At 37.2% G+C, this 26,107-nt stretch overlaps 1 protein-coding gene across 5 annotated transcripts in view; it reads right to left on the reverse strand.

The window, feature by feature from the left end:
* Window positions 1–26,107, reverse strand: part of Tanc2 (tetratricopeptide repeat, ankyrin repeat and coiled-coil containing 2) — a 325,356-nt gene that overhangs the window by 213,557 nt on the left and 85,692 nt on the right. For all 5 annotated transcript variants that reach the window (XM_032914256.1, XM_032914255.1, XM_032914254.1 and 2 more), the window contains exon 4: window positions 12,170–12,352. In XM_032914256.1, the coding sequence (XP_032770147.1) occupies window positions 12,170–12,352 (183 nt within the window). The remainder of the gene's footprint in view (window positions 1–12,169; window positions 12,353–26,107) is intronic.

Here is a 26,107-nt window from a genome sequence, read left to right on the forward strand (position 1 = left end):
CCACAAGCACACCACCCCATCCTCTAGAATCCCCCTTTTCTGAAGCATGAAGTCTCCACAGGACCAAGAGCATCCCCTCCAACTGAGGGCAGACAAGGCAGTCTTCTGATACATATGCAGAGGGGGCTGTAGACTCAGCCCATGTATGCTGGTACATTAGTGCCTTAGTGCCTGGGAGCTCTGAGGGGTCCAGTCAGTTGATACTGTTGTTCTTCCTATGGAGTTGCAATCCCCTTCAGCTCCTTTAGTCCTTCCCCTGACTTCCATAGGGGTCTCCAGGCTTGGTCCAATGGTTGGCTGTAAGAATCTGCACAGTCTCAGTCAGGTGCTGGCAGAACCTCTCAGGACAGTCCTGCTAGGCTCCTGTCTGCAAGTGTATCTTAGCATCAGTAATAGTGTCAGGGTTTGGTATCTGCACATGGGATGGATCCCAACTTGGGGCGGTCTCTGGATGCCCTTTCCTTCAGTCTTTGCTCCATTTTTTTTTTGTTGTTTTTGTTGTTTTTTGTTTTTTGTCCCTGCATTTCCTTTAGACAGGAACAATTCTGGGTCAAAAATCTTGAGAAGGGTAGGTGGCCCCATCCCTCAACCAGGGTCCATGTCTATCTACTGGAGGTGGTCTCTTCAGGTTCCATCGCCCCACTGTTGGGCATTTCAGTTAATGTAATTCCAATTGGGCTCTGGGAGCCTCTCACATCCCTGGTGTTTGAGATTTTAGTACCCCTGTCCCCCACCCCTACATTACACTGCTGTATATTTTTTCCACTCTCCTGGCCTTCTGTGCCTCTCTCCTGTCTCTTCCCATACCTGATCCTGTCCTCCTTTTACCATTCCCCTCTCCTCTCCCACCTAGTTCCCTCCCTCCCTCCCTCTGCCTCCTGTGATCATTTTGTTTCCCCTTCTAAGTAGGATTGAGGCATCCACACTTGGGCCTTCCTTTTTCTTAGGCTTTAATATGGTCTGTGAGTTGTATCATGGGTCTTCTGAACTTTTTGGCTAATATCTACTTATCACTGAGTACATACCATGTTTATGTCCTTTGGAGTCTAGATTACCTTACTCAGGATGATATTTTCTAGTTCCATCCATTTGTCTGCTAAACTGGTGATGCCTCATTTTTAATGGCTGAGTAGTAGTTCATTGTGTAAATGAAACACATTTTCTGTATCCATTCTTCCATTGTGGGGCATCTAGGTTGTTTACAGCTTCTGGCTATTACGAATAAGGCTGCTATGAACATAGTGGAGCATGTGTCCTTATGATGTGGTGTAGCATCTTTTGGGTATGCCCAAGAGTGGTATAGATGGATCCTCAGGTAGAATTATTTCCAATTTTCTGAGGAACCGCCAGACTGATTTCCAGTGAGAGTGGTTGTACCAGCTTGCAATCTCACCAACAATGGAGGAGTATTCCTCTTTCTCCACATTCTCGCCAATATGCTCTGTCTCCTGAGTTTTTGATCTTAGCCATTCTGATTGGTGTAAGGTGGCATCTCAGGGTTGTTTTGATTTGTACTTCCCTGATGACTTTGAACATTTCTTTAGGTTCTCCTTGGCCATTCGAGATTCCTCAGTTGAGAATTCTCTGTTTAGCTCTAAACCTATTTATTTTTTAAAAATAAGGTTATTTGGTTTTTTAGAGTTTAACTTCTTGAGTTCTTTTTATATTTTGGATATTAGCCCTCTATTGGATGTATGATTGGTAAAGATCTTTTCCCAATCTAGTAGGTTGCCATTTTGCCCTATTGACAATGTCCTTTGCCTTATAGAAACTTTTCAGTCTCATAGGGTCTCATTTGTCAATTGTTGATCTTAGAGCCTGAGCCATTAGTGTTCTACTCAGGAAATTTTCTGCTGTGCCCATGTGTTCCAGGCTATTTCCCACTTTTTCTTCTATTAGATTTATTGTATCTCATTTTATATGTAGGTCCGAGAACCACTTGGACTTGAGCTTTGTACAAGGAGATGAATATGGATCAATTTACATTCTTTTACAGATCGTCAGTTAGACCAGCATCATTTGTTGATGATGCTTTCTTTTTTCCCCCACTATATGGTTTTGGCTTCTTTGTCAAACATCAAGTGTCCATAGATGTGTGGGGTTTATTTCTGGGTCTTCAATTCTATTCTATTGATTGATCTGCCTGTCTCTGTACCAATCCATGCAGTTTTTTCTTTTATTGTTGAGAATTGTTTTCACTATCCCTGATTTTTGTTATTACATATGAAGTTGAGAACTGCTCTTTCTAAGTCAGTAAAGAACTGAGTTGGGATTCTGATGGGATTGCACTGAATCTGTAGATTGCTTTTGGCAAGATGGCTGTTTTTACTATATTAACCCTACCGATCCATGAGCATGGGAGATCTTTTCATCTTCTGAGATCTTCCATTTCTTTCTTCAGAGACTTGAAGTTCTTGTCATACAGATCTTTCACTTGCTTGGTTAGAGTCACACAAAGGTATTTTATATTATTTGTGACTATTGTGAAGGGTGCCTTCCCTAATTTCTCAGCCTGTTTATCCTTTGAGTAGAGGAAGGCTACTGATTTGTTTGAGTTTATTTTATCCCCAGCCACTCTGCTCAAGTTATTTATCAGCTGTAGAAGTTCTCTGGTAGAATTTTTTGGGTAGCATATATATATACTATCATATCATTTGCAAATAGTGATACCTTGACTTCTTTCTTTCAAATATGTATCCCTTTGAACTCCTTTTTTTTGTCTGATAGTCTAGCATGATTTTGATACTGCATCATGATTTTGATACTGGCCCGAGCTACATAATAAAACCCAGTCTTCAAACGTTAATTAGTCAATTGATGAATGAGAAATTAGGGCAGACAAAATTCCAGGGGGTAAGTAATTAGTAAAAGAAGAACATGTAATAGTAAGACTATATCACAAATTCAGAAAACTAGATGTCCAAAGGATGTTAAAACATGGATATAAAGTCTTTGCAAAAGAAAATGATCACTGGAAGTTAATATGGGGTTAGAAGAAAATGTAATTCTAAAATATTCCAAAGTAACCTCCTTCTTGTGCATTTTTTTGTAATTAAAAAAAAAATTCTGACAGGATCTTTTAATGCAGCCACAGCTGTAATTAAACTTCACAATCCTCCTACCTCTGCCCTCCAAGAGCTGGAATTACAGGCCGTGTGGGCCGTGTGCACCATGTATGGGTTTGTGTCCACGTTGGTACAACTAAGAGGAGATAAGCAACACAGCTTCGGTACCCTCCGCACAGTGAGCAGGGCTTAAAAGCAATCTCTAAAGACTTCTGGAGAAAATCATGAAGACTACTTTCCAGAATCTATACAATGTTGCCAAATAAGGAAGATGCTGATCTATGTCATATTATTCTAAAAGATAGAACTAGGACTAATGGATTACAGTAACTAAGAAATGTTATTTCATCCATGGAAACCAGAGTAGTTATGACAATATTCAAGAAACAAACAGGCTCTGCTACAGAACAGAACGTGTTTAGACAGAGACTGCTGCTATCTTCTTAGACTGCTGTGAGGAGAGGACTGAATTTCCTCACAGATGTAAAGTGCTGAGTACTGTCTGGTCATAGTAATAACTCAATATTAACTATAGTTGCCATAACTACTTCCATGATTAGAACGTAAGGGTTTAGTGAAAACCTACCTGTGATCCTCTTGGCGTGCTGACTGCTGGCGTTATTTGCCTTTGTGGTTATTAGGCTAGTTGTTATAAGCTTGCTTGTTGTCAATTTTATGTTGTTTTCTTACATTTTTTGATGTTGTATTCTAAAATTTGCATACCATATTTTCATAAGTATTATCATTAGTCGCTAATTCATTTTTTTGCTTTTTTAATGCTGCATGTTATTTACTTTCTTTCCTGCCTTCATTTTTTATAAATTTACCATTTCTCTTGAAGATTCTATTTTCTTAATCTTTTCCAAGAAATAATATCTTTATTATTAGTCAAGTAATGTTTTTAATTAATTTTATTCACCTCAGCTTTCTATTTTGTTGACAACTCTTCTTCTATTTACTCTTCCTTATTTTATCTCCTAATATTAAGTACTTAACTAACTTTCTTTAATGACTTTCTGATTTGCCAAAAGCACTCAAGGTAATGACTTTTAACAGTGCACTAATGGGAATATTTTCTAACCTTTAATACACCATACACTAAACCTCTGGGTTTTTTTTTTTTTAAAGTTCAGTTATATTTTTAACTCAAAACCTATTTTTAAAAATTTTAAAACTTTGTAAGCAGGAAAAAGAATTATTCCTTAATTTTAGTTGTTAGAGTCTATTTTTATTTTCACTTTCACTGAAAAACAGATTTTGCTATAACTAAATATATAATCAATACTTAGAAACAATCCAGTGTAAAAAAAAAAAAAAGGTATCTTGCCAATACAAAGTTCTATTCTCAACTGAATGATTAACTGCATTATTTAAATTCTCCACATTCATTATCCATTGAGGCAATAAATATCCAATTTTGAGGCATAAAATCTACAACAGGATAAATAAACCCCTGGTCAAACTAACTAAAGGGCCCAGAGACAGTATTCAAATTAACAAAATCAAAAATGAAAAAGGGAGACATAACAGAAACTGAGGAAAATTTAAAAACCATCAGTTTCTACTATAAAAGCCTATATTCAACAAAACTGAAAAACCTAGATAAAATGGATTATCTTCTAAACAAATACCACATACCAAAGTAAAACCAAGAGCAGGTAAACTATCTAAACAGGCCCATATTCCCTAAGGAACTAGAAGAAGTCACTGAAAAACCGCCCAGCCAAAAAATGCTCAGGGCCAGATGGCTTTAGTGCAGAATTCTACCAGAACTTCAAAGAAGACCTAATACCAATATTCCTCAAACTATTCTAGAAGTTATAGAAACAGAAGGAACACTACCTAATTCATTCTATGAAGCTACAATTACTCTGATACCTAAACCACACAAGGACCCAACAAAAAAAGAGAACTCAGAGCAATTTCACTTATGAATATTGATGCAAAAATATTCAATAAAATTCTCGCAAACTGAATCCAAGAACACATCAAAACCATCATTCACCACGATCGAGTAGGCTTCATTCCAGGGATGCAAGGTTGGTTCAATATACAAAAATCCATTAATATAATCTACTATCTAAGCAAGGTCAAAGAAAAAAAATCACATGATCATCTCCTTAGATGCTGAAAAAGCATTTGACAAAATACAACACTCCTTATTGTTAACAGTATTGGAGAGATCAGGAATCCAAGGCCCATACCTAAACATAATAAAAGCAATTTACTGCAAAACAACAGCCAATATTAAATTAAATGGAGAGATATTTCAAGCAATCCCATTAAAATGAGGGACAAGACAAGGATGCCCACTCTTCCATATCTATTCAATATAGTACTCAAAGTTCTAGCTAGAGCAGTAAGACAACAAAAGGAGATCAAGGGGATATACAAATTGGCAAAGAAGAAGTAAATGTATTTGCAGATGATATGATATGATAGTATACATAAGTGACCCCAAAAATTTTACCAGAGACCTTCTACAGCTGATAAACAACTTCAGCAAAGTGACTGGATATAAAATTAACTCAAACAAATCAGTAGCCTTCCTCTATACAAAGGATAAATAGGCTGAGAAAGAAATTATGGAAAGGACAGCCTTCACAATGGTCACAAGTAATGTAAAATATCTTGGGATAACTCTAACCAAACAAGTGAAAGATCTCTATGACAAAAACTTCAAGTCCCTGAAGAAAGAAACTGAAGAAGATTTCAGAAAAATGGAGAATCCCCATGCTCATGGATTGGCAGGATTAACATGGTAAAATGGCCATCCTACCAAAGGCAATCTACAGATTCAATGCAATACCCATCAAAATCCCAACACGATTCTTCAAAGACATGGAAAGAGCAATTATCTTAAATGTAAAATCATCAATTTTCCTATTTTATCATTAACAATGCTTGCCATAGACAGTGCTTTTAAAAAACATCTTTACAGAGATATAATTCAATACCAAGAAATTTATCTCTCCACTGAAAATAGGCTTTGTATATTCACAGCTTGAGTAACAATCACCATAATCTATACTTATAACACTTTATCACCCGGAATTAAACTCACACCTTCAGAACTAACTTTACATATTTGTCCCTTCAGTTCTAGGAAACAGCTAAATATTCAGACTGTATTCATGATATTTCATATGCTAGAATTTTACAAAGACTCCTATGACCTTCTATGACTAGCTTCTTTAATTCAGGAATAAGTTTGAATGGTTCACCCATATCTCTGATTATTCATGGCACTTCATAAATAGAATTTCATAAATGATTATATGGCCTTTTGTGACTGGCTTATTTTATTTAGAATGAATTTACAGAGTTTATCCATGTTGCAACATAGAAAAATAAATAATTTATTTTTATTGTCAAACAATATGGCTTGAATCCATTCTCTTTCATTCATCAACTAATGAGCATCCTAGCTCTCTGCCTGTGGTGATCATACCTTCTATCCATTTGGTTCTGGTTGGCTTTCATGATGCTGACTCATGTAAACTGAAATTATTTATAGTGAAGGGACAATCTAGAACATTCTTTATTTTTAGAATTAAAGGACTAAGTAAATAATCTCTGAAGGGCCAGAAGTAGTTCCTGTTTGCTGTTCCTATCACTGAATTAATATTGGGATTTATAGCAGGTAAACCTTCATATTCTAAAGATCTTGAAAAGTGGTCATAATTTTTTTCCTCACTTAATGTTATAAAAAAACAAGAACATAACAGTTATTAGTGATAGAACTCATTAATGCCTATTGCATTTTTAAATTCACTAGGCTAATGCCTTTAATCCAAGCAACAGGGAGGTAAAAACAGGAGGAGCAGGCATTTAAAGTTAGCCTCAGCCACATAATGAGCTATAGGTTAGTTTGGGATTATGTAAACCTCTGCCCTCCTCCCTTGTCAAAAGAAATCTACAAGGTACCTAGAATGCCAACGTTGTTTCTAAAATTCAAATTATGTACTCATATGATCTAGTATAACTGTATCTAGTAAGTCAGACTATATAAGCTAGTAACACCTTTTATATTATGTAGACCTTTTATATTAGGTCTTCAATGATTTTCTTAGAATGTCTATGAGACATAGCTACATTTCCATATTCATCCAACATAAAAAGAGAAAACTAGCATTCAGTCGATACTTCGTAGATGACAGGAGGTATCTCTGACAAATCATATTTAATGTTCCCATCAGTCCTAATAAAATTCACACTCTACATCTTTAATTCCAATGATCCCCAAAACTCTAAGGCAAACTGTCAATGAACACGTCAGATAATGTAGACTAATGTCAAAAGAGCTATGCAGTAGCTCTTGCAGAATGTCTCTAAACTAGGTAAATGTTTCCATTTTCTCTGTGACGAAAACTGTATTTTGTCTATAGCCAGTATTTCAGATGTTGAAGCTTACCAAAATTAGACTATTATAACCTACCTTCTACACTGCATTACTTAATCTATTTGATGATAAGCATCAAGAAGTGAAAAGTCTTTCAAAGTGACTTGAAGGGCACCTTCTAAAAGCCCAGGATACAGAGTTAATACAGATGACAGAACTCAATTCTCAGACCTCTTAGACACTCTAGCAGTTGCGGCTAGCACTTTACTCCACACTCTAGGCCAGATACCAACTCGCAAGACTTACAGGTACTGCTCTATTTCTCACTACTCCAGGCTATTATCAATGCTATTATCTTTTTTTTAAACAAACAAAAGAATGGAAGTAGAGCAATTTTTAAATGAATTTAAGCAAGATTACACAGCAAATCTATTATACCACCTCATAGCTTTTCAGTGTCCCAGAGAGTAAAGATTATAAACATATAAAAAGGGATGGACTAAGCTTACGTCATCACTCTCTCACTTCTGAGTAGTGGTTACATGTCTCTACCATAACCCAATGCCTGTCTTCACACTTGCATATCGATCAATTTATAACACACATGATTCATATTATTGATAAGTAGACTTTCATTTTGCTATGAACATAACACTATATATGTATATTTTCAAACTCATTGACATTTATTTGTAAAATTCAGAATAAAGTCTGTATCGATGTTTATACACACTAGAATAGGTGACATAAACGAAATAGTAATGAATCAATGCACTCTTAATGTCCATAGATTAAGAAATACCTAGTCTTTGTGATACAACTAAGACATCTAGGAAGGAGTAATGAGTAAGAGTCTGGCACTGGTTAGGGCCGACAGCCTGTCTCTGCACGCGCTTCCCTACCTCTCCCATTTACAGCAGTACATAACTACCCAACTGAACAGCGGCTCCTACTCAACTCTTAGGTCTTCTAGTTTTCATTTACCATTTAAGCCATTTGCCTGCATCTTCTGTCCTTAGAAACAACAATGAAAAAGTAAATAAGATACAAATGCATAGGACGAGTGTTTAACTTCTCTAATGCTCAATTTTCCTGTTGGTAAAAAAAGACCACTTGCTAGCTGTATTATTTTTGGCAAATTTTCAATGTAGCAAGCATGTACCTCTCTGTAGCTCAGTTTATTTATCTGTCAAATGAAGATGGATGTGGGACTATATTAGTGAAGCACATGCCACATAGAAGACATTCACGTGAACATTTCTATCACTTTCCATTATTCACTAAAATATTACTTTGAAACACATAACATTTGTTTGTTAATTGATTGGATCTCTCAATGTAATCTAAGCTGGCCTGGAACTGACTCTATACAGCCTAGACTGCCCACCAACTCATGATCCTGCATCAACTTCTTTAGTGCTGGGTTTATGCACATAATTCACTACATTCAGTTCCTCAAAAATATAAAGTTCCAACTGGCATCTAAGACTAAAAACAAACTTCAAAAAAATTCTCACCAAATTTAAAACAACCATGTTTCAACAATGACAGCTAACACTGAGTACCTAAGATTTACCAAACATGGTTTTAAGTGATAACCATGCGTCACCATAAGCCATAACTACATCCCCATTTTGGAGAAGAATACAGAGATGGGACACACACTGAAGTAGCCTTCCCCTAAGTCCGTGTCTAGCTCTGGTTGGCACTGAATGGACAACTGCATCTATTCATTTAGAAACACTTCCAAGCTCTAAGTCATTTGTGTCTTTTACAGTTTTGACAAACAAGTCAAAATACTTCTTTCTGCAAATAGGTATTCACATATACATGTGATAACTAACATAATATATGTTGAAAAGCTGCCCCAAAATGACACAAAAAGTTAATCATCTGTAGTATCTTACAATGATAACAAAAGTACTCAACTTGTTCGAAACTGAGTACTGTTTAAAGCTCAGCAAAACCTGTAGAAGGTTAGTGAGGAGGGCTGGTGAGAGAGCTCAGTGGATAAAGGTACTTGTCGACAAGCTTGATGACCTGAACTCAATCCCTGGGACTCATGTAATACCGAAAAGGAACCCACTTCTGCAAGGTTAATGAACACAGAGGAATGCTCTATCGCTCATACTCTATGCTCCCCACACTTGCCAACAAGATCCAATTAGAAGTTAAAGCAGATTGTATTACTTTCCATCCCACCTCTGCTTATGGTCTTACAATCAAAGTAGGCTCCTTACTAGGCAAAAAATGTCCAACCTCTGTCTGCCTCTTCAATTCATTTTCTATTCCCCTCTCGACTCTGACACTGTTTAAACAACACTGGGCTCTTCCCCTAGATCTTGCTCCTTACTTTTCTTCCTCTTGTATTATTCCATAGGAAAAAAAACCCTCCATTTCCACCCCAATTTCTCTGTACACCTTTCCATACTTCATATCTTCATAATACTTGTTCTATCTAGAGTTATTTGCTTATTGGTTATTGGTTATTCCCCACCCCACCCCCATGTAGCAGGGTCTATGCAGCACTGGCTGTCCTGGAACAGTGTAAACCAGGCTTGCCTGGAATGCACAGAGTACTGCCTGCCTCCGGGTTTGTAAAGCCACATCCAGTCGTTATATATTTCCTATCAATATCCCTTACAACTGAAATATAAAAACCTTGAAGCAAAACCTTGTCTATTTCACTGCTATGTTTTATTTAGAGTAGTATCTAGTATATAGTCCTAAACAAATTATCTGAATGACTGGGCCTTAAGGTATATACTGAAAACAGGAAACCAAATGTTAGAAAGCCACAAGAGAAATACGACAAGCTAACACTATTTATTCTGTTTGGTAGGTAGATAATATGCATGCAAGTAATACTTGGAAGTTTAGATGCAAGGAAATAGATAGATTAGTTAAATACAGCCCTAATGGCCTCATTAAATCTGTACCTTTTGGTTAAGTATCTCTAGAGGGTATTTCCATATTGTCTGTAGTTTCTTCCTTTAACTTTTTATTTATTTAAACAAAATGTAATTAGGAAAAGCGTAAAAGCAATCTATGTAACAAGGGTGTCTTTTAAATTTTGAAATACTTCCATTTATTCCATTTAAATAGACAAGTATATCATCTGCCTTACATGGGGGGAAATGATCAAAGAAACATTTTCAAGGAATTTTTTTAAAGAAAACATATTTCCTTCATTCAGAAGTTTTAAAATTCATTCTTAGTCCTTAGTACTTAGGTTGCTTACAGTCTTCAATAAGTAAAACTTTATGAGAAGCTCCACACATTAAAATTAAAATTTGGTGGTTCATGCATGTTGCTAGTCAACTATACCCCATCTTCCTGTACTATAACACCACCTCTGAAATAGTGAGTTACTGACTTTCTTATTAAGTGAATTTATATTTTAACAAAGATAGCTATTTGGGCTAATAGTGAAATTGGTGTAAGTCAATCAGGTAGGGACCACAAACCCCATGTAATCTAGCTTACTTCACAGAATGGGAACTTTTTTGTACTTTCCCCACGGGGTGTGGGAAATGAAACAAACACACAGCAGCTATCAGATTTTGCATTTTGTGTTTTCATTAATAACACCTTTAACTGCAAAATCAAGATGATTTCTAAGCAATCAAAGTTTATTCTTGTCACACCATGTTAAAATTGATTATAATCTTAGTCTCTGGAAAGAACCAGTACTTTAGGCTACTGAATTAAGCTATTTTTAACAATTTTTATATAATGACCCAAGTCAATACTCTGACTCACTCAAGTTACCTGAAAATGCCTAAAATACAACCAGGAATGGAAAGAAGTCAAATTCTTATGCTTTATGAAACTACTGACTAATGAAATACTGTCAAAAAGTCTCATTTTACCCTCTTCTCTTCTTTTGAAAATGCCATGACAACCACACCAGGCACAGAGGAAACAATCAATGTATCCTGAATTTCATCCTTTATGCACTCAAATCCATCAATCCCATCAACTGACAACTATCTAGAGGATGCTGCCTAAAATGCCACAATGAAAGTCATTATTTGGTACAATTAATACATTTTGTTTTAATATACTGATGTCAGAAGAATCCAACCACGTGACCCAGGCTTTCTTATCTTCACATGGAAATATTCTTCAGTTATAGCTTACAGTTTCTTCCCTGAAAATATTGAGGACAAAAGTCCACTTAATAACGACCTACTTTTAACCTAACGTGAACTGAGTGAGCAATACAGATTTTGAGATGTATTTAAAGTCAGTGCCATAACAATTTATGAATCACAGTAAATATCCCAAGGAGTTGTAATGGTATATGAAGAGAAAACATCCAAGTTAGATTTGAACACCAGAGATGAAATCTAGAAATCATGATTTCAAACAAAAACATGGTTAAGTCTATACATTTGCTGAACTGTCAAGCTCTAATACAACTAAAATTACAATGTCTCCATCTGTTAATGTGACAGGAACAAGCTGGTAAGTGAAGTCAGAACAACAGTGTATTCTGGCAAAACTAAGAACTTCCTGAAAATCTAGAAAAACGTGTCCACAACAGATGGGTCACTTAGAAATGAATACACCAATCTGCCAAACTCAGTACAGCTCTAATTCTCTAAATTAAGATCAGTAGGAGCTCCACTTTCTAAGAGTCTTATGGCAGTAGGAAGGCCAAAGGGGAGGTAATCTGAAGACGCACATCCACACATCTAATGTGACCTAAAATGTCAGGTTTCCTGTCAAACATACTAAATTCAGGTAAATTCCTTACCAGTTAACTTCTTCACAGGTTGGAGCCGAACACTGATAGACTGATGTGTGAGTAAGGGGGAGGATGGAAGAGAGCGAGACATGCCCTCCATAATCCGAATGTGCTGCATACCTTCACTCACTGGAAGTGGTGGAATGGCGTAGTCTGGCTCAAAAGCACAATCACTTTCTGTGGAGATGCCACCTGTTAATCGGATAGGAGAGTACAAGAAATGATAAGGATAATTCAGAACAGTATAACACACACACACACACACAGAGAGGGGGGGGAGAGAGGGAGAGAGAGGGAGACCCCCATTTATATATTTATTTGGAAGGAGGGGTGAATGGAAGGAGGGAAGGAACATAAGGAAGGAAGGAAAGAAGGAAGGAAGAATGGAAGGCAAGCAGGCAAGCAGGCAGGCAGAGAGAGACTGGATCTTACAATCGTAACTCCCATAAGTTTAAATAAAGACAATAGCAGGTTGCTGTTGCTATCGAAACAGGCCTTAAACAATCTATACGAATGTGCTATACACAGAAAAAATTACATATACAGTATCTGGGCACTAATTAACAGTAACACATATACAATGAAGATGAATCGGTGTATAAGCTGAGGCTATAACTCCATGACCAGACTCCTTGCCTCACATTCTCAATGCCCTAGGTTCAATCTTTAGTACTGAACAAGTAAGTAAACAAACAAGTGTGTGTGTGTGTGTGTGTGTGTGTGTGTGTGTGTGAGAGAGAGAGAGAGAGAGAGAGAGAGAGAGAGAGAGAGAGAGAGAGGAGACAGACAGATAGAGACAGAGAGGGGGGGGGGAGGGAGGGGAAAGGGAGGGAGGGGGGGGAAAGAGAGAGAGAGAGAGAAAGAAACATGGGAGAAAAGCCAAATAAACCAAATATAGCCTGACAAAAATACAATGTGTCCATCAACAAGGTACAAGAACCCAATCCATTTAAGGGAGTAGGAATGTGTTAAGAAACTAAAAGTTTAGAATTTTAGAGTATTAAAAGAATTAAAATTTAGATGATTTTGAAGGCAAATTTACATAGGCAATATAATAGAAAATATCAGGATAACTAGAGAGCCAAAAGAACAGACATGTAGGCCGATGAGATGGCAAACACAGGTCTTCCCACTATGTTTGACCACCTGAGCTCAACCCCAGTGCCTACCCGATGAAAGAGCAGAACCAAACTCCACAAGCCAGCCTCTGACCACAGGTGCACACTGTGGGTGCGTAATTACCCACTTCGACTTATGCCAAAAAATGTATTTTTTTAAAAAAAGAGTAACTTTACAAAAATGGAAATGTGTTCTTGAATAAATGATACCAAAGCATGAACAAGAGAAAAGTGAATAAACTGTATTTTATTTAAAACCAAACCAAACCAAACAAAAACAAAAAACAAACAAACAAAAAACCCATTTTGTGTATCAAAGAATGCTATTTAAAAAATGAAAATATAATTCTAGAATGGAAAAATATTTGCAAATATTTTTGATGAGTCTAGGCTTTATAATATATAAAAAACTCTTACAACCTAACAACACACACACACACACACACACACACACACACACACACACACACACACAAATTGGGTAAAGGACTTGAGCAGGTATTTATACATGGACTCCTAAATGGCCCCTTTGCATTTGACAATATGCTTAGCAATATTTCTATAAAAGTAAATCTGAGTCGAATGAGACCTTCTTTGTACCCATTAATATAGATGCCACTTTTAAGAACAACAACAAAAAAGAATAAGTGGATACTTTTACAATGACACGTCTGTGAGACGGCTCACTGGGTAAGGATAGTTGTCACGAAACCTGATGACCTAAGCTCAATTCCCAGAACCCACATGGTAGAAAGAAAAACCTTACTCTTGCACACTGTCCTCTGATCTTGACATGGGTATGTGTGTGCTATGGTATATGAGTTTTATGTGTGTGTTATGGTTTGTGAATTGTAGTTCAATAAAGTATCTATTGACATACTCTAATCATGCATTTTTTAGTCCAGAAGTCTAGAAAATCATTGCTAATTTTTTTCTTACCAACCTTTTGAACACATACTTCTGAAGATCACCAATCCAAATAACCGAAAACATTGTTAAATGTGTAGAAAAATGAAACTATCACATAACGGCAGCGGCGAAACTGATGTAGCTTCTGTGTAAAATAGACAGCTCCTCCAAAAGCTAAACACGGAATCACACTATGACTCAATTCGTTCTTCCATGAATACAGCCAAAAGCTCTGAACACAGGCTTACAACCAACACCTCAACATGAACATGTGCAGTAGCACTACTCATAATAGCCAAGGTATAAACAACCCAGATGTATGTATGTATGTATATATGGATATATATATATATATATCCATGTCATATTTCACATAAATTAAGTATTTAGCTATCAAAGGGATGATGGTCTGACATGTGACATACAGTTGAAAAAGCCTTGAAAGCTAATGCTTAATGAAAGAAGTCACAGAAAGCCACAAACGATATGATTCTACTCATATGTAAGAGGCTCTGGAGAGATGAATCCAAGAAAACAGAAAGTAGACTGGTTTCCAGAGCATCCCAGGAAAGTGAAGGAAGGGACGGATGCTCAGCGGCCTGGTCCTTTTCTTTGGGATGACGGTAAGAGAGCAGTGAGTGATGTTGGTACAGCACAGTGACTATGCTAAGAGCCACTGGAATACTTGGAAATGGTGAGTTTTATGGTTTGCAAATTGTAGTTCAATGAAGAATGACAAAGGCATTTTTCTCTAACTACATTATTTTTCAGTTCAGAAGCTTACAAATCATCTCTAAATTCTTCCCTTATCAATCTTTGCAATAAATGACTAACAGTTCTGCAGATTACCAATCTAAAATATATTTCAAAAATTCCATGTTCTGTCCACTCTCCTACCACTACCTTAGTCCTGATCACTACTAATGTGCCACCAATATTCAGGAGGCAGAAATATAGAATTTGTTACTTATCACTGGAATTTAGAACTTCTGCTAGCATATTGAAACTTTATTCTTTTTAGTTGCCAATCACTGTGTTTAGTATGTTCTATTTTCCCTCTCCCTGCCCCTGCCTAATCGGATGAACAATGTATCTCACAGACCTATTTTTTCAAGTCTGTTTATCTAATCACTGGGCTTTCAAAACATCTGAAATTGATTTATACAAAATTATATTATTTAACAGATTTGTAATCAACGAGCTATTCCATTATGGTAATTTACAAACTAACAAGTCCTTTGGTGATCAAAAGCAGCACTAAATTTTTTTATGAAGGAATATATTCAAAATGATGCATTTCATTTAGTGAAGTACCAGCTCTCACAATGTTCCACTGTTAAAAATGAGCTGATAATTTTAGGATCTGATAATCCTTAAGGAATCATAGTGCAATTAGTCCAATTTGGCTGTCCTAGTTCATTTCTCTGATTAGAAACATTTTCTTTTTATCTTCTTTGTCCTATAAAATTATGCTTGAACTCAATGATGTTACAAACAAAATCTAAAAATGTATATGCTTCAAGTAAAATATTGGTGAATATTAACAGAATTAGGCTGCATAATAGCTTTTCTTAGATAACTAGCAATCTCAAAAACTCAGCAGAAAACAAACGTACTTTATTCTTATGAATCTGCAGTTTGACTGTGGATCAGCTGGTGTATGTTGAGCTCTACAGTACTAGGATAGTCAGCAGATAGCAGGTTCAGTACCCCATCAATGTGTCGTTAACGGTGAGCCTAGTCACTGAAGGGCATGTGAAAACATGGCATGCTACGGAGATAAACAACGGGCTGTTCTATTATGAAACTGCAGATTGAGCTCTGTAAAGAAGAGTGAGAACAAGCAGTGTATCACACATGGGGCTGGAAAGACAGGCAAAGTCTCTTTATCACTTGTATCACACGGTTTCACTTGGAGCCCTACTTTGTATTTTGTACAAAGGTGGAAGGATAGGGGTGGAGTTAGGAAAAACACACTGCTCTGGTTTGACTCTTTTATGCACTCTTGGAGCCTAGGTCACATTTAGTGTAAATACAACTACTATTCAGGCCTTTCCCACACCCAGGTATCATACTGGCAGAAGGACTCTGGTACAAGGGAGCAATCAATCAGGTGGCCCACAGGCTTACAGTGACAGCAAGCTGACAGTGGTTCCTAAACTGGCTATGTTGCTGGGCTTGCATATGCAGAACAACGGACAAGTATTCAACCTATCAGAGGTCTCAGCAACTAACAAGCTCCAACTGGAAATGCATGGTGAAGCTCAGTCTACACATTGCTATTTCTGGTCTAACCTACTGAGAAAACAGAAACCAAGCTGCTATCTTGTAATTCACCCGATGGTGAGGTGCTAGCAAAGTATTTCCATAAGCCACTTAATATTCACATATTTGACTTGTTTGGATTTGACTGGATTATTTTGCTTTGCTCACTAATTGTGTTAATATTTTGTTTCCTCTCAACATTATCTCTCGTGTTTTTATCCCATATTCTTCTTTCCTATTTTTGCCTTTTCTTCCCTTTTTCCCTTTCCTGTCCCTTAGTTTGTATTACTATTATTTGCTGATACATTTACCTTTGGTAACTTTTTTAAAATTTTTTTCCTCCATCTTTATTAAATTGGGTATTTCTTATTTACATTTCAATTATTACCTTTCCTGGTTTCCAGGCAAACATCCCCCTAACCCCTCCCCCTCCCTGGTAACTTTTAAATCCTTAATTTGTCATATAAATGCTAGGGGTCTGCCCAGCCTTTATGGAATGGTTCTGGGTGGGACACGGTGTCAGACAAAGGCCAAAGACTGAGGATCCCTGGCCTTATAATCTTACTATTTGTGCCTTAATAAGCACTTGTTTCTCTCTCTCTCTCTCTCTCTCTCTCTCTCTCTCTCTCTCTCTCTCTCTCTCTCTCTGAATTTAAAATGTTTCTGTCTGAATATGGGTCTCAGCTCTACAAAATTAATACAATACTTAATACTGGACTATTAGTATGAGTACCAATGTAGTATCTTGGCACTTTCTTTTCTACCCTTATTGGGAATATAGTTGTTTCCAATTGTGTCTCACTATATTTAAGTATCTGGTTTGTTTTTGAGTTTTTATAACTGAAATCTGATTTCTCCTGTGACTGAAAAGAACAGGTTATTTACCAAGAAGACACTAGTGAAAATTGGAGGATACGTTCATTCCAAAAAATACAGAAATCACTAAGTAGAAACACAAGAACTGTGATGAAGCAATAGAATGCCCCTTCCTCAGACATTCACTGCTTCTTAGTAACCAAATCCAAATACAGGGCAATGGCTTAAACACCAACAAATTTAAAAGTGTAATTTTTACACAACGCTTTCAAGGACATCAAAAAAGAGATGACCAAACAGATGAACAAAGCAAAGGAGTCAGCTCCAGATTCAGATGAGACGTTCACCAATGAGCTAGAGGCTCTAGGGAGGAAAAGCTTGTAAATGAAAGGCTTTTGGGTGGGGGGTGATTTTGAAACTGGGTTTCACTGTGTAGCACTGGAAATCCTGGAACATAGTTTGTAGATCAAGGTGGCCTCAAACTCACAGAGATCCACCTGGTTCTGACTCCCAAGCACCACCATTAAAGACATGCACCACCATGCCTTGCTGGAAGTGTGAAGCTTCATGAATCAAATTCCTAGAGTCAATGGAAAGTGTCGCCAACAGAGTACTTAGAGATTGAAGGTAAGGTTGAGAAATTACTACATTTTAATGGCAAAAGAAGAAGAAAACCTCAACAACAAGGTACACAATAAATGTGACTCCAACTTTCAAGAACTCTAGATCAAGAGACCAAACCTAAGAAATAGAGAAAGGAGCAGAGGGAGTTGCAAATGAAAGTCAGAGAAGACAAATGCAATGAAATCAAACCAGAAAATTTCTGGACTCCAAGAAGATACAAAACTTCAAATACAGAAGGCATTTAAGACCCAAACAAACAAGGCCAAAAAAGAATCTCTGTGTGGCACATTGGCACAGAATAGTTAAAATGCCAGCATGTCAAAACAAAGAAAGAATACTAAAGGCTGCAAAAGTAACTCCGCATTGCTTACAAATCAGAACTTATCAGCCCTCACAACAGAAATGCTAAAACCAAGACAGTGCAGAATGTTCTATTTCCAATAGTTAAATACAAACATGAGCAAGGGTGCTGTCATGCCCCACTAACATTGCTGCATTGCAGACACTCACCATCTCTGGTTCTTAGAACTTTTTTGAACCCTCATCTTCAATCATCACCAAGCCTTGGAGGGATAGAGTCCAGCACAGCTGTCTCATTTAAAGGGAGTGACCCACAAGAGTCAGTTGTGAATCTTCGTGTTACTAACAATCTACTAAAAAAGCTTCTTTGATGAGGGTTAAAAGATGAACTATTCTATATATACATATAAAGACAGTAACTGCTGGGCCTGGTGATGTACACATTTAATCTCAGTACTTTGGAGGCAGAGGTAGGAGGATATCGGTGAGTACAAGGCCACCCTAATCTACACAGGAAAGTCCAGTACAGACAGGACTACAAAGAGAGACCCTGTCACTCTCTCACAAAACAAACAAACAAACAAACAAAACGTAGGGAATACTAATAGGTTTTCCCCTAGGGATTATGACCCAGCCAGCAGCAGGTTTTTGGCCCAATTAATGATACCAAGCATGAGTCAACCTTGTGGAGCAGGCTTTAAAGCCAATCAGAAAATTGTCAGTTACTTCAATTACATTTGTGCCACTATTAAGTCAGCAGACACATCCTGCCAGGCCAGTTGTTACTGTAGCTCACCAGGTTCACAGCTGTGTAAGACACTAATGATTTTCCTCTGCTGGTAGCATATATAACACCTTCTAGCACTATAAAAGCTAGCTAGCGGGGATGAAGCTTCCAGGTCAGTACCAACTTGATTTCTCCATAGCCTATGACTAAAGTATATATGGTGTATGTAGCAATAGGGTCTTACCATCAAGTTCTGGAGCATAACCAAGAGCACTGGCAATACCCTGAATTGTTTGGGAAGGTCAATATGTAATAGCCTATGGTATCTGTGAGAGGCATCTCTACCCCAACTGTAGAGAACTTGAAAATGTTATTAAAATATAGGTTAGGCCACAAAAATAAGCCTTAATAAATACAAAAATGAAAGAAATTTATGAATTTTATCAGATAAGAATAAAATAAAACTAAAAATTAGAATCAAGGGAAGCCTACAGATTCTATCCAAACATATGGATACTTTTGAAATAGAGACCTGATAATGGGGTAAATTTTGAAATTCCTATAATCAAATAAAAATGAAATGCCAGATACTAGGCTCTGTGGGATGTTGTGAAGACAGTTCTAAAAGGATTTATGAGTTATCTATATTTAAAAAATCAGTGATATCAAAGAAATAGACTAATGATACACAACAAGGTCTTAGCTAACCAAATCCAAAATTATTATAGTAGGTGACATGTAGAATATCAGAGCTAAAATCAATGAAACTAAACTTTACTATAAAGAACAATACAAAGGATCAACAAAAGTAAGAACTGATTCTTTAAAAGGAAATATTGATAAACCTAATAACAGCTAACCAGAAGAAACAGAAGAATGAGTAACAACAGACAGCACTAAGAGCCAGAGGGTCAGTATGGAATATTTTTAAATTTTACATATTCCAAAAACTTGCAAAAGTCTTAAAAAATGGAACATGTGATACAGATGATATACCAAACAACCCAAACAGATCAAATCCCAATGAGATAAAAACAGTAACTAAACATCTCCCAAGAAAGAGACAGATTCTGGAACAGACACTGATGAATTCTAGTAGACCTTGAAGAACACTGGGACTCCATTAAATTGAAATGGGAATACCTCTAAGATCACTTTACAAAGCCAGCACCACCCTCATGTCAAAAGCATATAGAGTAGGATGTAGTGGTTCACACCTATAATTTCAGCACTTGGGAGAGTAAAACAGGAGCAATGCCATGTTATGATTTTAAAGCCACTCTGGGCTAATAGTAAGTTTCAGATCTATGTGAACAGAAGAATGAGACCCTACCACCTTCTCTGCTCGCCCATCCCACACCCACCAAAAGAGAAAGAGACAACCAAAAAGAAAACTGTAACTAACCTCTTGAATGAACACAGATATAAATATCTTCAACAAAATATTGGTATCCTAAAATTAGTAACACACTGGAAAGATCACACACCATGATCAAATTGGTTGTGTTCCAATAATGCAAGAATAATTCCATATATGCAAGTCAGTGAATGTAGCACAGCACATAATCAGAATCTCAGACAAAGTCACAAGACAGTCTAAACAAATGCAGGAGATATTCCCTTTAGGGTTAAGCATTCCTTTATGACAAAAGTCCAAACAAGCTAGATATAAAACAATAAAGGCTGTTTAAGACAGATGTTATAGACAATATGAAACTGACTGAAAAATGGAAACCATTTTTATTTAGGAATACAATATAATGTCCACTTTCTCCTTTCTTATTCATATAACACTTTGTTCTTGGATAGAACAAAAGGCAGGAGAAAGATATAAAGATGATAGAAATAAAAAAACAAATGAAATCATACTTATTTATAGGCAGTGTCATCCTTTACTTAAAGACTCATCGAGAAAATTCTTAGATCTTATACAGTTTTAGCCAAGTAGAAAGACAAAAACAGCTTATGGAAATAAGTAGTTTCTGGATATACTAATGTGCAACGTTCTAAAATTCAAGTCAGAAAACAATCCACTCAGAGTGGCCACAAAACAAACAAACGAAAATAACATAAAACCTAGCCATATTAAAGACTCCCTCTACAACAATAACTATGAATTACTTAAGAAAGAGATCGAAGATACCAGAAGATAGAAAGGTATCCCAAGTAAAAGGATGAACAGAATATTGTTAAAATGGCTTACATTACCAAAACACTATGTATAGATTCAGTGTAACTGCCATCAGAATGTCAGTGATATTCTTCATATAAATGAGGGGGGGAGGCCTACAATAGAAAAAAAATCATATGGAACTACAAAGACCTCAAATAATTAAAATAATTCTAACAAAAAGAAAAATAAAAACTGCCTGACACTGGCACAAATCCAGACTCAAACCAAAGAGAGACTCAGAAATAACCTAACAGTTACAATATCTAGTTCTTTACAAGGAGCCTCTATAACAGACCAGGCTGGGAAAGCTCGTGTATGGAAAATACTGACATTAAATTCCCTTCTCTTGCTCTGTATAAATTAAACTTAAAAGTGGATCAAAATTGTAATATGACTCCCAAAAATTTGAGACTACTTAACTAGGAAAAAACATCCCAAGATATGAGCACCAACTTTCAAAATTGGACTCTGTTAACTCAGGAATTAACAGCAGGAACTAACAAATGAGGTTGTGGAACACTGAAAGTTTCTATACAACAAAGCAAACAATTAAAAGTCAAGAACTACCCAACGGAAGTGGAGAAATCTTTGTTAGCTATTCATCCTACAAAGAATTAATACAGAGAATTTAATAAAAACTCAAAACACTACAAGAGAACAAATAATCCATCAATAAAATGAATTGAATGGTCAGTCCTAAACGAAATGAAAATAAAAAATATCTTACAATGCTAGGCATCTTTAAACATCAGGGAAATATAGATCAGAACTACACAGAGAGTCATTATGGCATGGGCTGTCAATATGGCAGTCCTTAAGAAAACTACACCACCAAATGTTCACACTGAGTGGGGCCTGGTCAATCTTAATGATCCCCTGTCATTCCATTGCAAAGCAAGTGCTTTGTTAGTGGCACTAACCTCTAGACCACCTTCCTTAGCAGAACTTGAAACATTCTCCTTTTCTGGACAAAATGTACATTTCTTTCTTTTTTTTTAAGTTTTATTTTATTATTCAAGGACATGAGCTGTCTCTCCCTAAAGGTAGGGATCCTGAGGTCAACATTACAAATGGGAAAGATGAGTTTTTACAGTTCAGGAGTAGAGGTTTCCAAATGGGAGATTAGACAGGAAAATAGGTGTTTGTGTATAAGTTTGTCCTAACAACTTTCTGAAACAAAGATGTGATCAGAACAAGGTGGTCATGGTAACATGATCATAATAACCTTTTTTTCCTTTTTTCTTTTCTTTTATTGGATATTTTCTTTATGTGCATTTCAGATGTTATCCCCTTTCTCAGTTTCCCCTCCGGAAATCCCCCATCCCATCCCCCAACCCCTGCCTCCATGAGGGTACTCCCCAACCCTCTACCCACTCCCTTCCACCTCCCCGCCCTGGTATTCCCCTACACTGGAGCATCAAGCCTTCACAGGACTAAGGACCTCTCCTCCCCTGGTGCCCAACAAGGCCCATCCTCTGCTACATATACAGCTGGAGCCATGGGTCACTCCATGTGTAATCATTTGGATTAACAAAAAACCCAGGTTAGCAAAAACTGTTTTCAACAATAAAAGAACTTCTGGAGGAATCACCATCCCTGACCTCAAGCTGTATTACAGAGCAATAGTGATAAAAACTGCATGGTATTGGTACAGAGACAGGCAGGTAGATCAATGGAATAGAATTGAAGACCCAGAAATGAACCCACACACATATGATCACTTGATCTTTGACAAAGGAGCGAAAACCATCTGGTAGAAAAAAGACAGAATTTTCAACAAATGGTGCAGGTTCAATAGGAGATCAACATGTAGAAGAATGCAAATTGACCCATTCTTATCTCCTTGTACAAAGCTCAAGTCAAAGTGGATTAAAGACCTCCACATAAAACCAGATACACTCAAACTAACAGAAGAGAAAGTGTGGGAAGAACCTCAAACACATAGGCACAGGAGAAATTTTCCTGAACAGAAAGAACACCAATGGCTTCTGCTCTAAGATCAAGAATCAACAAATAAGACCTCACAAAATTGCAAAGCTTCTGTAAGGCAAAGGACACTGTCATTAGGACAAAACAGCAACCAACAGATTGGGAAAAGATCTTTACCAATCCTACATCTGATCCAGGGCTAATATCCAATATATACAAAGAACTCAAGAAGTTAGACTCCAGAGAATCAAAAAACCCTAATAAAAAATGGGGTACAGAGCTAAACAAAGAATTTACAACTGAGGAATATTGAATGGTCAAGAAGCACCTAAAGAAATGTTCAACATCCTTAGCCATCAGGGAAATGCAAATCAAAACAACCCTGAGATTCCACCTCACACCAGTCAGAATGGCTAAGATCAAAAACTCAGGTGACAGCAGATGCTAGCAAGGATGTGGAGAAAGAGGAACACTCCTCCACTGTTGGTGGATTTGCAAGTTGATACAACCACTCTGGAAATCAGTTACAAAACACTACAAATGAATATCTAACAGAGTTTTTAACTTTTATCTTAATATATATATATTTATAATATATATATATTTATGTACGCACGCACGTGTGCACACACACACACACTCACACTCATGGTTTCTCTTTGTGTAGCCCTGGCTGTCCTGGAACTCACTTTGTAGATGGATCCGCCTGCCTCTGCCTCCCAAGTGCTGGGGTTAAAGTGTGAGCCATGGCTGCCCAACCTTAGGACTTAACATATTTAAAATGTATATGCAAAAAAGGAGAACACTAAGACAATTTCCAATATAGAAAACAAAGCTAGGAGCTTCACAGTATATAATTTTAAGATTTACTATAAATTTACAGTAATCCAGAAAACATGCAGCACTGAAAACAATGACACTACATTGACGGAACTATTAAACCACAAAATGACTCATGTTTCCATGGTTTAGATATGATTTGTTTCCTAAAGGTTCTTGTGCTAGAGGGCTAGTCCCCATGTAATATCCCCATGCAATGGTAATAAAGTAGAACCTTTAAGAGGCAGGGCTAGTAGGTGATTGGGGACATAACGAAATTTGTGAGATTGATGATAATCTGACAGGAACAAATTAATAGTCATGAGAACAGATAGCTATAAAAGACTGGTACCAATCTTCAAGTTCTTTGTTTCTTTCCTTCCTTCTTTCCTTTGTTTTTTTTTGGGGGGGGGGGCATTCGGGGTTGGAGATGAGGAGAGTTGAGATAGTTTCTCTATGTAGTCCTAGATGTCCTGGAACTCACTCTGTAGACCAGGCTGGCCTTGAACTCAGAGATCCACTTGTCTCTGTCTCCCGCGTGCTGGGAACAAAAGCCTGTGCCACCACAGCCCAACATTCAATCTTCAATCTCTTGCTTCTACTATTCTCTCTCTCTCTCTTGCATATTACTACCATCTGACATCATTCTCGTGTTGTGATGTGTACACACACACACACACACACACACACACACTACTAGATGCATTATTATTTGGACTTTCCAGCATTAGAAAAATCAGCAATATTCTTATATTTGTCTGAGAATTAAAGTTACAATATTAACTTCTTTGCCCAAAGACAAAGATAAGAAAATGCAGTCACAACAGAGCAGAAATCTCAGCAATGTACTTCAAAACAAGGTATAAGAAATTATAATTAGGAACTGAAGTCTCCATGGGGGCAAGCCTAAAGGATCCAGTTTTGGAAGCCTACCCCATTCTGCTGTATTTTATTTACAGGAGCTTTATGAAGCACCCTGTTCTACCAATGAGAAGGAAAAAAACAAAAACGAACAACAACAAAAAACTGAAAAGCAAGTAAAGAAAAACTGAGTACAGAGGAAGCGTCCAATAACAGTGCGTAAGAATGTATAAGGTCTAAGGTCACTCCCACTGAGTCCTGAGAGTCTCTCACCTCCCAGGTCTCTGGTACTTTCTAGAATATCACCCTATCTTTCACCTTTTAGGGCTGCATATCTCCACTCATTCTGCTGGCTGTCTGAGCTTCTCTCCTGCCCCACTCCCATCCCATACCTGATCCTGTTCAGCCCTTTTCCCCTCCCTCTCCTCTCTCTTGCCCAAATCCCTCCCTCCTTCTGCCTCCTGTGATTCCCCTTCTAAGTGGGATTGAAGCATCCTCACTTAGCCTTTCTGCATGTTTAACTTTTAAGTTCTGTGGGTTGTATCCTAGGCATTCTGTACTGTTTTTGCTAATATCCACTTGTTAGTAAGTATATACAATGTATGCCCTTTGGAGTCTGCGTTACCTCACTAAGGATGATATTTTCTAGTTCCATCCATTTGCCTGCATATCTCATGATGTCCTCATTCTTAATATCTGAGTAGTTTTCCACTGTGTAAATATACTACATTTTCTGTATCCACTCTTCCACTGTGGGACATGTGGGTTGTTTCCAACTATTGGCTATTACAAATGAAGAAGCTATCTATGAACATTGTAGAGCACATGTCCTTATGATGTGGTATAGCATCTTTTGGGTATGCCCAAGAGTAGTATAGCTGGGTCTTCAGGTAGAAATTTCAAATTTCTGAGGAACCACCATTGATTTCCAGTGAGAGTGTAGTACCAGTTCGCAATCCCACCAACAATGAAGGAGTGTTCCTCTTTCTCCACATCCTCACCAACATGTGCTGTCTCTTGCGTTTTTAATCTTAGCCATTCTGAATGGTGTAAGGTAGAATCTCAGGGGCATTTTGATTTGCATTTCTCTGATTATTAAGGACTTTGAAGATTTCTTTAGGTGCTTCTCGGCCATTCGAAATTCCTCAGTTGTAAATTCTTGGTTTAGCTCTGTAGCCTATTTTTTAATTGGGTTGTTAGGCTTTTTGGAGGTTAGCTTCTTGAGTTCTTTATGTGTTTTGGGTATTATCCCTCTATCAGATGTGGGGTTAGTGAAGATTTTTTCAAGAGGAGGGATTATGTTACCAACCCACAGTCAAACTGTGTGGCCCAGAACTGTTCCTGTTGAAAAGAACTGCAGGGACAGAAAAGGAGAAGAGACTAAAGGAAAGGCGGTCTAGTAACAA

This window comes from Rattus rattus, chromosome 9 (assembly GCF_011064425.1).
Source record: "Rattus rattus isolate New Zealand chromosome 9, Rrattus_CSIRO_v1, whole genome shotgun sequence".
Taxonomy (NCBI): Eukaryota; Metazoa; Chordata; class Mammalia; order Rodentia; family Muridae; genus Rattus; species Rattus rattus.